The sequence below is a fragment of the Equus przewalskii genome, chromosome 18 (assembly GCF_037783145.1).
Source record: "Equus przewalskii isolate Varuska chromosome 18, EquPr2, whole genome shotgun sequence".
In the NCBI taxonomy this organism is placed as follows: domain Eukaryota; kingdom Metazoa; phylum Chordata; class Mammalia; order Perissodactyla; family Equidae; genus Equus; species Equus przewalskii.
In genome coordinates, this window is record NC_091848.1 from 35971628 (window position 1) to 35984447 (window position 12820).

The window sequence follows — 12820 nt, forward strand, 5'->3', positions numbered from 1 at the left end:
TGACTCCATTTTGGGCCTGTTGTCTCTTTTTTTAACATTAGTATGAAGATTTTTGGGGGTGAATTTTAAGTTTTTCATTTAATTTTTTCCTAACTTTTAGTATTATTTGTGGAGAGGTCAGGATGTCCTGTTAAATGTGAGAGAGGTGTGTGTATTCTTTAGTGCATAAAATTTGGCTCTTATATGATTTGCTTTTTATGCAGGTTCCCGTTTGTGACTTAGTTTTTCGGTTTTCTTTTTAAAAATAAAAACTTTTATTGTGAACTATATCATTAATGGAGAGAAGCTTCCCACAAAATAATGATCAATTCCTTTGAAGCCGTGATATGCTCTCCTGGGGTGTAGCTCACTCCCTCCACCACAGAGATAACCTGTATTCTGAATTCTGTACTAACAATTCACTTGCTTTTCTTTATAATCTTACCATATGTGTCCCTAAAGAATATATTGTTTAATTTTACTTGATTTTCAAATTTACCTAATTTTATTATGACTTCCTTTCTTTCTCAATATTATGTTTTTGGGATTCACCCAAAATGTGCTTCGTTCATTTATATTCATGGCTCTATAGTATGCCATTTTATACATAATCTCTAGTTGATTTCTCTTCTTTTTACAGACATTGGAGTTGTTACGATTCTTGCTATTTCTAAAAAATTACTACAACCATGAACTTCTTCCTGTATATCTCCTGGTGCAAGTGTCTAAGAGTCTAATATAAACTTAGGAGTGGAATTGCTGGATTGGAGGGTAGTCGCATGTTCCACCCCAGTAGGTAGTGCCAAATTGTTTTCCCAAGTGACTTATACTCCCATCAGCACTGCCTCATGCTCTCTATCCTTATAAACACTTAATATTTTCAGACTTTAAAATATTTGCCAGTCTTGTGGATATGTATTAAAGCAATTTTAGGTTGTTTCAAAAGTTAAGAATCATATCTTTTGTTGGCTACCTCATGAGTTTAATTATGATTATGGTGATAAAAATTCTGGTAATTTTTTTGTGAAAGCTTTTAGGTAGTTAACTAATATGAAGTTGAAACTATAGTATGAAATCCATTTACGTTAATTTAAAAGTGATTATAACTATCTCATTAAGTTTAAGATAGTTGAAAACCCAAAGATGCCATCATACAGTAAAAGTTGTAGTTATATAATATTACCCGACTTCTTAGGAAAATGTTTGTAAATATGTGTTATAAGAGATTGTCTGTTAGTGACCAAACTTAGGGGGTTTTGCAAAACATCTCCCTAATTTAGTAATTCATAGAGACAGAAGCCATTTGGACAAATGTTTCAGAATCACCGGTTTAAACACACACACACACATTCACATATACTCTGTACATTGTCCTCTGTCCCCCCAAGAAAACTCCCCAAGCCCGTCCTTAGAGGGTCATCTACTTCTTTTCCCTTATCCTGTCCACTCCCCCACTCCAGTCTACCCAGTTGAGAGGTATTGCAGTGACTATAGCCACAATTAACAAATTGCTACTGTTACTGATAGGAATGTGGTCTGGGCGGAAAGGTAAGTTGGATTTGTTGTTTGTGTGCTATGTACAGTAAGGCTCTGCTTGTCGTTTAATTTTCCAGATTACCCCCAAAAGACAGATAGAGATGAGGAAGCAGAGACTGAGAGAGAAGTGATTTGGTGAAGGTCACAGCTAGTCAGTGGCGTGGCTGAGATTTGAGGCCAGGTCTGCCTGGCTTTCAAATCAGTGCTTTGTCCATTAAACCAGGCAGCTTTATTCCAAAAAAAAGTTAAAAATAGTCTTGTAGGGGCTGGCCTCGTGGTGCAGCGGTTAAGTTCACACATTCCACTTCTTGGTGGCCCAGGTTTCGCCAGTTCGGATCCCGGGTGTGGACATGGCAGCGCTTGGCAAAAAGCCGTGCTGTGGTAGGCGTCCCACATATAAAGTAGAGGAAGATGGGCATGGATGTTAGCTCAGGGCCAGTCTTCCTCAGCAAAACAAGGAGGATTGGCAGTAGTTAGCTCAGGGCTAATCTTCCTCAAAAAGAAAAAAAATGGTCTTGTAAATTGCTCCAATACGGTTTTTAAATTTTTTATTTAAGATTGTTGTAATTTTAAGAAGAAAAAAATGTAAAACATGTGTTGATTTATCAAGCAGTTTTTCACCACAAAAATATCTGTGCAGATAGTGTGCAGAGATGGCAAAAGGTCCCCTCATCAGCCTTATCTTTGACTCTGCGGACTGTGAGTGGAGAGCAATTTGTGCCCATTGCCCTGCACCTCGGGGTGGTGGAAACCAGCACTGCCCAGGAGTCGCAGGTCTCTTCTGGTTTGAAACATCGCTAATCAAGATTCTTTAACTTAAATAAATAAAATATAATTTAAAAAAATTCTTTAAATTCTGCTGTAAGCTCTTATTCTGTAATCTCTTGCTTTTCTTTCTATGAGTCTTCAATCCTCTTCCTTCCAATTATCTAGTTAGAAGTCTCCTTTCTTTTCCTTTTGTATTTTTTCCTTGTAAGGCGGAGTGCATTCTTTTTTGTCTAAGTGTTGTCAGTTCTATTTAAAGTAATTTAGAAAATGGAAAAATGAGAGAGGAATCCAGTCTCCACGAGAGTAGTAATTAGTCCTGGCAGAAGCGGGAGGAAATAGCAAGGGCATGGAGGTAAGAATACTTCTTTTTTTAAGCTGGAAGATTCCATCGCGTTGGCAGTTAAGAGTATTTGCCCAGAGAAGACCCACTGCCTGAGGGGTTCATGAGCGATTTTTAGGGAGAGCGCTCTAGGCCTGGGAGTGCAGGTGGGGGCACGGAGTGCTGGAGCAGCTGCTGCTGAAGACGTCTGTACACAGTCTGCTCCTTCACTGATTGGTGCAGATTGCTGAGGGGAGTAGGCGAGAACTGTGAGTGGGGTTTGAGGCATTTGTGGGTGAGGATAACATAAAAAAGGAAAAGAAAATGCTTCAGCATAGTTAGAGAAGTTATCAGTTTAGCACCCATTGATTAAATCACACTTAAGAGTGTTTGCCTTATTTTCTGCCTTGGCAGCTTTCAGATTTTTTTGAAGGTGACTCATGGTACCAAATACATTTTTACATCATAATCAGCATACATATACTTTTATACATACGTGTTGTTTCAGGAAGCAGTACTTTAACCTTTACTTCATGCAGTGCCCTCTGATATTTTTCTTTTCTTCATCATCAAAAAGAAACATTGGTCACAACCCGCCAGGTTAATTTCATGAACCATGAATGTGTTGTGACTCAGTTTGGAAAACTGTTCAAACTTACGTAGTGTTCTGCTTATTTATACTGAGGAAGATTAACCCTGAGCTAACATCTGTGCCAGTCTTCCTCTGTTTTTTGTATGTGGGTCACTGCCACAGCATGGCTGCCAACAAGTGGCATAGGTCCGCACCTGCAAACTGAACCAGGGCCACTGAAGTAGAGTGCACCGAACGAAACCACTAGGCCATGGAGCCAGCCCCATATTGTTTTATTTTAAATAAAAATTAATGTTTTCTGAATAGCTGTGCTATTTTCTTAAATATATGTTTTAATAGATAAAAAGCACAAGAACACAGGTCATGTATTGTGACCTATTTTTCTTAGTTATCTAAGAAATACAGCTGAAGTTCAACTTCACTGTTAGGCTTAAGTAGACATATTATTATTTTTTTACATAATACAAGCTGCCTTTGACCATTGTAGACATATCCCCTAAGAGAGGTAGAGTCAGTGGATGGTTCTTTTTTGAAAGATTGGCACCTGAGCTAACAACTGTTGCCAATTTTTTTTTTTTCCCCTGCTTTTTTCTCCCCAAATCCTCCCAGTGCATAGTTGTATATTTTAGTTGTGGGTCCTTCTAGTTGTGGTATGGGGGACGCCACCTCACTGTGGCCTGACAGACAGTGCCATGTCCACGCCCAGGATCTGAACCAGCAAAACCCTGGGCCGCCAAAGTGGAGCACGTGAACTTAATCACTCGGCCACAGGGCTGGCCCCTGGATGGTTCTTAAACTCCATATCTCTGACCTATTTCAGTAGCATCACACCTAGAAAAAAACATTGGAAGTACACTAATATATCAACAATGGTTAGTGCTGGGTTGTGGGAAATAGGTGATTTATATTTACTTAATTTTTCCATTTTTGTACACTAAGCATGTATTAATTTTTATGATCATGTATGATTTTTATGATTAAAGAAAAATTTTAACCTACAAGTGATAGGTGATAGCTAGTACTTGCTACATGGTAGGCAACTTAAAACTCTTTACATGCATTAACTCATTAAATGTTCCCAAGAACATTATGAATTAGGTATTCTTATCCCCATTTTACAGATGAAGAAACTGAGGCAGAGAGGGTAAATAACTTGCCCAGAGTTACACAGCTTGTTTATGGCAGAGATGGGATTCAGATTCTGGCAAGCTGGCTACTAATCTGAGGGAGAATTGATCTTGTAGTTACAAACTTCTGTCTTTTCCTGACCACCTGCTTGGGCTGGTGCTGTAGCGGTTTCCTTTGATTTGAGTTTACCTTACTTGTGTTTGAGTTTGTCCATTTTATAATATTTATGCCTTGTGTTAAGTCTGTCTTTGTTTGCTATAGGGAATTTAAAACATTTGCATTTATTACTTTAACTGGCTTTATTTTTGCTTTTTTTGTCTTTTTGCAGTCTTTTATTTTTTTAAGATTTTATTTTTCCTTTTTTTCTCCCCAAGGCCCCCTGGTACATAGTTCTGTATTTTTAGTTGTGGGTCCTTCCAGTTGTGGCATGTGGGACACCGCCTCAGCATGGCTTGATGAATGGTGCCATGTCCACGCCCAGGATTCCAACCGGTGAAACCTGGGCCACCAAAGCAGAGCATGAGAACTGAACCACTTGGCCACAGGGCTGGCCCCAAACTGGCTTTATTTTTAGTTGATTTTATTCTGTCCTATTTCATACTTTCTTATTTTGGTTTCTGATTTTGAGTTTTCCTTTGTGGATAATTTCTTTGGTTTTATCCTCTGTAATGATTTGGAAGGTATGTATCTTTGTTTTTTTCTTCTCCAAAACAACTGAGACAAAAATTATTTATGTAAACGTAATGACCATTTTAAAAAACTTTTGAAATAATCCCATTTATTGAAATGATCTCAAATTTCTAAGCAAATACAGTACAAAGAACCTTTTTGCCCTGAACTGTTTGAGAGTAAGCTGCCATCATGATATTCCCTGATCTCATCCCCAAAACTTTGTATTTCAAGGGCAAACGAGGACATTCTCCTATATAACCACAATGCTGCCATCAAGATCAGGAAAATAGCATTGATAAATTACTGCTATGTAGTTCTCAGACTTCGTTTAAGTCTTGCCCGTTGTACCAATAGTGTTCTCAGAGCACAGTGATCCTGTCCTGACTCCTGTATTGCGTTTAGTTGTGGTCTCTTTAGTCTTCTCCAGTCTGGAAGAGTCTCAGTCTTTACTTTTTTTTTTTTGAGGAAGATTAGCCCTGAGCTAGCATCTGCCAGTCCTCCTCTTTTTGCTGAGGAAGACTGGCCCTGAGCCAACGTCCGTGCCTATCTTCCTCTCTTTTATGTGGGATGCCTGCCACAGCATGGCTTGACAAGCAGTGCATAGGTCCGCACCCAGGATCTGAACCAACGAACCCTGGGCTGCCAAAGCGAACTGTGCACACTTAACTGCTGCACCACCGGGCTGGCCCCCTCAGTCTTTACTTTTGTGACTTTTGTGACTTAATTACTTTGTAATTAAGTAATAGTTTGTGGGGAGGTACTTGGACATACTTTGAAAGTATGAAAATATCTTGTTCCTCATCAAACTTTCTATTTGTCTGTTTCAGTATGGACTCACGAATTTTTGTTTTTTAACAACTTTATTAAGGTATAATTTATATACCATAAAATTCATTCATTGTAAGTATATAATTCAGTAACTTTTTTTTATTAAGGTTATGAAAGTTAACATCCTTGTGAAATTACAGTTGTACATTATTATTAGTCATGTTGTAGGTACACCACTTCACCCCTAGTGCACCCCCCCACCCCCCCTTTCCCCTGGCAACCACCGATCAGTTCTCTTTGTCCATATGTTGACTACCACCTATGAGTGGAGTCATACAGAGTTCGTCTCATAATTCAATAACTTTTAGTGAACTTTTAGAGTTGTGCAACCATTACCACAACCCAGTTTTAGAACATTTCTGTCATTCCCCCACATTCCTTCATTCCCCTTTGTAGTTAATCCCCCTTGCGATCCCTAGCCCTTGGCAACCACTGTCTCCTTTCTATATAAATTTGTCTTTTAGGGTATTTCATATAAATGGAATTATATAGTCTGTTGTCTTTTGAGTCTGCCGCCTTATAATGTTTTTGAGGTTTATCCATGTTATAGCATGTATTAATAGTGCCTTTTTATTACTGAATAATGTTCGATTATATGAATATATTACATTCTATTTATTCACCATTTGATGGACTTCGGGGTTATTTTCAATTTTTAGCTATTTTGAGTGTTACTGCTGTGAACATTCATTTACATGCAAGTCTGTGTGTGGATGTATGTTTACATTTCTCTTGGGTTAGATTTGTAGGACTGTAATTGCTGTATTATATGGTAAGTTTATGTTTAACTTTTTAAGAAACTGCCACTGTTTTCCAAAGTGGCTGTACCATTTAACATCACCACCAGCAGTGTACGGGGCTCACCTTTCTCTGCATCCATGCCAGCACTTGGCATTGTCTGTCTTTTTGATTATAGCTATTCTATTGGGTTGTGAAGTGTTTTTAATTTGCATTTTTCTAATGACTGTTGGTGTTGAGCATCTTTTCATGTGCTTATTGCCATTTGTATATCTTCTTTGGTAAAATGTCCATTCAGATTTTTTTTGCTCATGTTTTGGGTGGTTTGTCTTATTATTGAGTTATATATGTTGTTTAGATATTCTGGATACAAGTCTTTTATTAGATAATATGATTTGCAGATTTTTTTTCCTCAGTCTATGGCTTTTTTCTTTTTCTTAATGGTGTCTTTTGAAGAGCAAAAGTTTTTAATTTTGATAAGTCTAGTATATCAATTTTCTTATGGATGGTGCTTTCGGTGCTGTATCTGAGAACTCTGCTTATCCCAAGATCATGAAGATGCTATAAATTTCAGTTTTAGCTCCTATATGTGGGTGTATAAGCCTTTTTGAGTTAATTTCTGTGTATGGTGTGAGTAAAGGGTCTAAATTTTTTTCCTTTTTTCGGAGGGGTATGTATATTCCGGTGTCCCAGCACCATATATTGAAAAGACTCTCCATTCTCTATTTACTTGCCTTCGTGTGTTTGTTAAAGTCAGATGACCTTGCGGCCAGCCCGGTGGTGCAGCGATTAGGTTCACATGTTCAACTTTGGTGGCCCAAGGTTTGCTGCTTCAGATCCCAGGTGCGGACCTATGCACTGCTCATCAAGCCATGCTGTGGCAGGCTTCCCACATATAAAAAAAATAGAGGAACATGGGCATCAATGTTAGCTCAGGGCCAATCTTCCTCAAAAAAAAGAGGAGGATTGGCGGTGAATGTTAGCTCAGGGCTAACCCTCCTCAAAAAAACAAAACAAAACAAAAAAAGTGTTCAAAATAATTTTTTTTTTAAAGATTTTATTTTTCCTTTCTCCCCAAAGCCCTCCAGTACATAGTTGTCTGTTTTTCAGTTGTGGGTCTTTCCACTTATGTGAGATGCTGCCTCAGCTTGGCTTGAGGAGCGGTGCCATGTCCGCACCCAGGATCCCAACTAGTGAAACCCCGGGCCACCAAAGTGGATCGCGTGAACTTAACAACTTGGCCACGGGGCCAGCCCCTCAAAATAATTCTTAAAAAAAAAAATCAGTTGACCTTAAATGTAAGAGTTTATTTCTGGAATCTCAGTTCTGTTCCATTGCTCTCTCTGTGTGTCCTTCTGCCAATAGCACACTGTCTTCAGTCCGTTAGTTATTTAATAAGTTTTAAAGTCAGATAGTGTAGATCTTGCAAGTTGTTATTTCTCAAACTTGTTTTGGCTGTTCTAGATCGTTTGTATTTTCATTGAAATTTTAGGAACAGTTTATCAGTTTCTGCAAAAAGTCCTGCTTGGATTAAGTATTTTTGAAGGAACGGTATATTAGTATATTTTATAATATTTCACTTATATTCTATGTCTGATGCTTCTTTGTCATTTGTAATTTATTATTGTGAAATCGAAGGCAAATCTGGTCTTTATTCTTTTGTAGTGGTCTTGTTTCATATTTTTCTGGATTAATCTTGTTAGGGTATTTTTTTCTTTAAGTTGAAAATGTTTAAATATTCTAATCAATTACACATGGACCACATGCCTTTCAATTTGAAGGCTTAGAATTTTGTTTTCAATCCAGGAAAGAGGTTTGTTTGTTTCTTTTTCTTTTTAATTATATCGATGATTATTATTTCTGTTCTATTTCTTCTGATTTCTTCTTTAAGTACTTCCATTATTTAAACCTTGGTTCTTAGTTTTCCTCTTTTATCATCTTTGATCATTTTCACTTTTTTTGGTCTTTCTTTCGTCAGCATTCTGGAGGGGCTTCCCGACTATGTCTTCTTACTGATTTGATTTCTTGCAGTGTAAGTTCTACTGCCAAGAATATATTTTATTTTTGCTATTTTATTTTTCTTTCTTTGCATTCTTTCTTTTTTGAGTTGGCTCCATGTTCATCTCAGTCTGCCTATTGGGGTTTTTCTTTGGCCTGTTTTCTTTTAATTTTTTTCCTATAATTTTCAATATAATAATAAACATTGTATTTTCTTTAGTGTGTGATTTAAATAAGATTAAGTAAATTAAGTGCTGTAGACACTCTGACTCTTTGCATCCACAGTCCTAAAAGTTCTTATATTAAGGTTAATTCATGTTGTCATTACTCTTAAAGAGCACCACACGTGGACGGTAGCTCACTGGAGGATTGAGAATTGCTCATACAAGCAGTGGACTCAGGCATCTGGTCTCAGTTATCCTCGCATTCCTAATGACTGGCATTGTAGAACTCAAGACATATTTAGTTACTGAATTAGTAGTTTCTTATTGTTCCTTTTATCACTGTTATCTGCTTTATGCTCACTTTTACTGTTTTTTACTGTTTGCAACATTTTTAAAACTTAGAATAGATTATATTCATTTTCACTCATTGATTTGGAAATAAAGAATTTCATCAGCCTTTTAAATATGCCCATCTTCTATGTTTATTTAGTCTTAGGTAGTTATTAGTCTTACGTCAATTCACACATCAAGCGTCTACATTTGGGACATTGTTCCTTTTGGATATGAGTGTAGCCTCACTCTAATGATATTCTTCACTCTGATGAGAAGTCCACTTTGAATACAGGTAAAATATTGTATCTCTTTAAAACATGTCGCTGGTCTCATCTTTTGGTCATCCAGTCAATCCATTTCTAAATGTATTGAATGTATCCTTTTAACAATTATGGTATCAGTTGTGTTATTCTTGGCACTATTTATGCTTTAATATTGACAGTACAAACAGTATAAACAAGTTTATATCATCTCCCAAACCCTGCTGGTATTGTATAGTGCCTTTCTTTAGTTTTGATGATAGCTGATTTTATTCTTTTCTTTTCCTTTTCTGTAATTGCATGGCATGACAGGGTAAATTCATGACTCATGCTTATCTTTTTGGCTCAAGAGATAATTTGCTTTATCAGTCATGTGCTTCTAGAATTCAGGGAATTTTTCACTGGAGTAGATGGTGGTGAATCTGGCTGTGGGCCAAAAGTATGAGTTTCCTATGTATATCTCAACCAATGAGGGCTTCATAATCCTGATGTTGAGTGGTTTGTGCTTATGTAACTTCTTGAGCTTTCTTTTAGTTGGATGATTTCCTCCTCTTAGTACATAAACGTACAACTTACGCTTTATAAAAATGTCTTGTTTAATGACTGAGTGATTACTGCTTTTGTTGACTAATAACAGTTCTTTTCCATTGGCTTGGCCCTTAGTTCTGTATCCTTTTCTGTTATTTTCTTTTAGCATTTTTACCTTTTTCTCCGTTTTTCTTTAACATTTTGGGGACACTTTCTATGTCATCTTTATTCATCATTGATTTTATTTTTTGTGGTGGCACATAGCTTTTTCTGTCCTCAAAGCACATAGGTTTAATTTTCTGTGTAAAGCATCACCATGGGTTTTACTGCATATAGCTTTTTCCTTTATCCATCTTTCTACTTACATCTCTTCTTCACGAACTGCCCCCAATTATAATATAGTCTGGGGTTTTTAATTAAAACCCACCTCTGAACTTTAAGAGTGAACAAAGGAGAAAAAAAAGAAAGTCCAGCAGTTATCACGTGGTGTCACTTTGTCTTCCTTGTTTAGACTTGGAGTATCTTGTATTCAGCAAACTCCTCTCTTCAGTGGCGCACTTCCCTCACATGGAGCCTGTGAACCACTGGTGGTGTGTTTGTCGTTCTTTCTGGTCCTTCGATGTAGACCTGGGGATGTTCTAGCGGGAAAAGAAAAGAGTCTGCTCTAGTTACAGCTGCTGCTGTCTCACAGGTGGAGCCTGTTAATCACTGCCGAAAAGTTTAGGCAAATTTAAAGTTGAATATAAGATCGACTCTTTTTTTTTTTAAATTAATCTGCCTGCTGAAAATCTTGACTTTTGGCATATGTGTAGCATTTTATTTTTGAGAGAGATTGATTTGACTTTGATAAAATAAAAAATTAGATATCAGTGTTGAGGATCATTTGTCTTTGTATAAAGTGTTTTTAGATTTTTTCTTATGCATTTCTATATAGATTTATTCTTGGTCACTTATATGAGATGACTATGTTTTGTTTTTATTTTTTTTACTGCTGCTATCTTGCCTATGTTTTAATAATTAAATGTATAATACCTGTTAAAATAGCTTCTGGAAAAGTTTACTGTGTATGCTGATAACGAGGGGCCTATCATTTGGCAACCCCTAGCAACTCAAGAAATATGAGGAAGTAGCTTGAAATATGTACCAATAATGGATTTTATTATAATAGCTGGGGTTTTTGTCCATCTTAAAGGTATTTTTGTTGTTCTTCCATTTGTTTTTGCCCAGATGACAGAAAATAATTTTTGGTTGAAGAAGATAGAAATTAGTGTTTCAGAAGCAGAAAAGCGAACTGGAAGAAATGCCATGAACATGCAAGAAACATACACTGCTTACCTCATTGAGACAAGGTGGGTGATGAGAATTAGGCCTCAAGTTAGATGGAAAAAGCTTTGGTAGCTATTTGATGCAAATGCTGTTGTGTAACAGAATTGTTTACAGATTGTTGTCTTTTTAGGGATTTTGTTTGTTTCTTTACTTTTTAACAGGTAAACAGGTCTGTCATTTACTGTGGTACTCTTGATAGCTGTATTCTAATGTACTTGTTTTAGGGGGAGAGGGAAGGTTAGTGGAATTGTTTTGGGATCTGGAATGTTACCTGACACATGCTTTGGTTCCGCTTTTGGTGTTAGATACAATTCTGTGCAGTTTTGGGAGGGGCTACCAGGTTAACAGCGGTGTATGAAGTGGACTTAGGTAAGTGGAGATAGTTAACAAAGAAGTCTGGGAGGAGCTGCAGTATGGTCTTAGTTATTTTAGGAGAGTTGGGAGTTATAGAGAAATTAACAGGAAAAAAATTGAGACTGGAGCTTTAGACCTTGGCATAAAATTGAAAAGACGAAGTAAATCATGGAGTAGGAAATCAAAACTTACCAGAAAAGTTGTCTTTTACCTCTTAAGGAAAAAGTTAAAAGAATTAGATTGTTTTGTCTAGAGAAAGGCAAGGGAAGACTCAATTTATTTCGCCAGTTATAAACAGTTTATATGAAGACTGTACTGACTAGTTCTTTTCTCTCTGCAGACTGAGCAGAAATACTTTCAATTAAAACCGGATATGAGAGAACTTTTTAGTATCCTGTAAAATAGAATAGTAGAACTACCAGACTTAGTTGATAAAGAGTTATAATCCGGGGCTAGCCCCGTGGCCGAGTGGTTAAGTTTGCGTGCTCTGCTGCAGGCGGCCCAGTGTTTCGTTGGTTCGAATCCTGGATACAAACATGGCACTGCTCATCAGACCATGCTGAGACAGCGTCCCACATGCCACAACTAGAAGGACCCACAGCGAAGAATATACAACTATGTACCGGGGGGCTTTGGGGAGAAAAAGGAAAAAAAGTCTTTAAAAAAAAAAAGGAGTTATAATCATGTTTGAGGTGAATACATTTTTAAGAAAAAAGTTTTAAACCCTCCTTTTTTGTAGACTTTACCAAAAGTCACTGAGCTTGCCTTCAGGCTGAACCTGGTGTCTTTTCAAGACTTTCTCATGATGACTTTCTCTGATGCCGCCTCAGCATGGCTTGATGAGTGGTGCCATGTCCCCGCCCAGGATCCGAACCAGTGAAACCCTGGGCCACCAAAGCATAGCGCGTGAACTTAACCACTTGGCCCCGGGGCAGCCCCAAGAAATTTCCATTTTTTTTTAACAGAAGCTCCATGTGTTTTTGAAGCAGAAAATTATGGCCATGGACCATCATTTTGATTATCTTTTAAGGTACAAAGGATTTAAATTCTAAGGTAGTCAAATTTATCTTTTCCTAATGATTTTTGTTTTTCCTATCTTAGAAAATCTTTTTTTCCCCAGAAATTCTTGCCTTGCCCGTATAATAGATATCTGCTTTGAGAAGTACTGCTTTTGAATAGATTATTTTATAAGTAGTGTACCCCTAAGGTTAACTGACCTTCCACAACTACAGAACCATCGGATTTCCTAATTTGATCATGTAGGATTCTTTCTGTAATTCAGTGTTACGCAGATAAT

General features: G+C 37.2%; 1 protein-coding gene across 2 annotated transcripts in view; it reads left to right on the plus strand.

The window, feature by feature from the left end:
- The window catches only part of SNX4 (sorting nexin 4), a 59209-nt gene that overhangs the window by 1631 nt on the left and 44758 nt on the right, over positions 1-12820 (plus strand). For both annotated transcript variants that reach the window (XM_070583636.1, XM_070583637.1), the window contains exon 2: positions 11071-11192. In XM_070583636.1, the coding sequence (XP_070439737.1) occupies positions 11071-11192 (122 nt within the window). The remainder of the gene's footprint in view (positions 1-11070; positions 11193-12820) is intronic.